Genomic DNA, 741 nt, shown 5'->3' on the forward strand with positions numbered 1-741 from the left:
TGCGTCAAATTTTGTTCTTTTGTTCTTTTCGAACGCACAGGTCAACCCTGACCCCTCCGACCATCATAGATATGTATTTGGGGAGTTGCCGTGGCGGTTTGGGGCACTTGGCAACCCATGGAATAACATGGGGGATGGGAGAGGGATTGAGAAAATAGCTTTCCATGAGAAGTATAGTGTTGTGGTGAGAAAGGTCGGGGAGAAGAGGTGCGATGAGATGGGTAAGTCATTTCTCTTGCGGCATATGAGTTGAGTTCACTGGGATGCTAAGACAAACACTGACTATTGTAGCTGCACTATTGGACTTTATTATTGACTCGTTTCGTTTTTCGGAAGCGGCTATTGAAAGCCAGAAACAGCCACGACCGAGTAGCGCAGAGTCTCTCAGAGCTCTCATTGGAAAGTCCGAGTTTCTTAAGATGAGAGCCAAATGGCAAGAAGAGACAGGTGAGCCGCCAGAGTCAGCACAAGTCGGTTTAAAGCGGCCAGCGGGGCAGTAAACTGTCAAGGTTTAGGCTGCAGAAATTCCATAATTGGGTGCAGGGTAATTCTCCATTTCTGAGATAAATATGCTTGGCTTGAACTTTGCTCGAAGCTTGATCGAAACGTGGGTATATCGAAAAGAGGGGAAGCGCATTTGGCTAGCTCTCTTTCAAGCGTACGATTGGTGGAATGCAGGTGCGGTACCTGTGCCGCGTCACCGGCATTCCCAACCTCGTGTTGGGCTACGAGACTATGTCC

At 48.4% G+C, this 741-nt stretch overlaps 1 protein-coding gene across 1 annotated transcript; it reads left to right on the top strand.

Moving 5' to 3' along the window:
- Positions 1-217: 217 nt before the first annotated feature.
- FOXG_16190 (uncharacterized protein) lies at positions 218-500 on the top strand (the record flags this gene model as incomplete). The annotated part of the gene is made up of 2 exons (XM_018396270.1): positions 218-221; positions 292-500. 2 exons carry the CDS (start codon positions 218-220, stop codon positions 498-500), a joined length of 213 nt encoding a protein of 70 aa, XP_018256807.1.
- Between the last annotated feature and the right edge of the window lie 241 nt (positions 501-741).

This window comes from Fusarium oxysporum, chromosome 3, assembly GCF_000149955.1.
Source record: "Fusarium oxysporum f. sp. lycopersici 4287 chromosome 3, whole genome shotgun sequence".
In the NCBI taxonomy this organism is placed as follows: domain Eukaryota; kingdom Fungi; phylum Ascomycota; class Sordariomycetes; order Hypocreales; family Nectriaceae; genus Fusarium; species Fusarium oxysporum.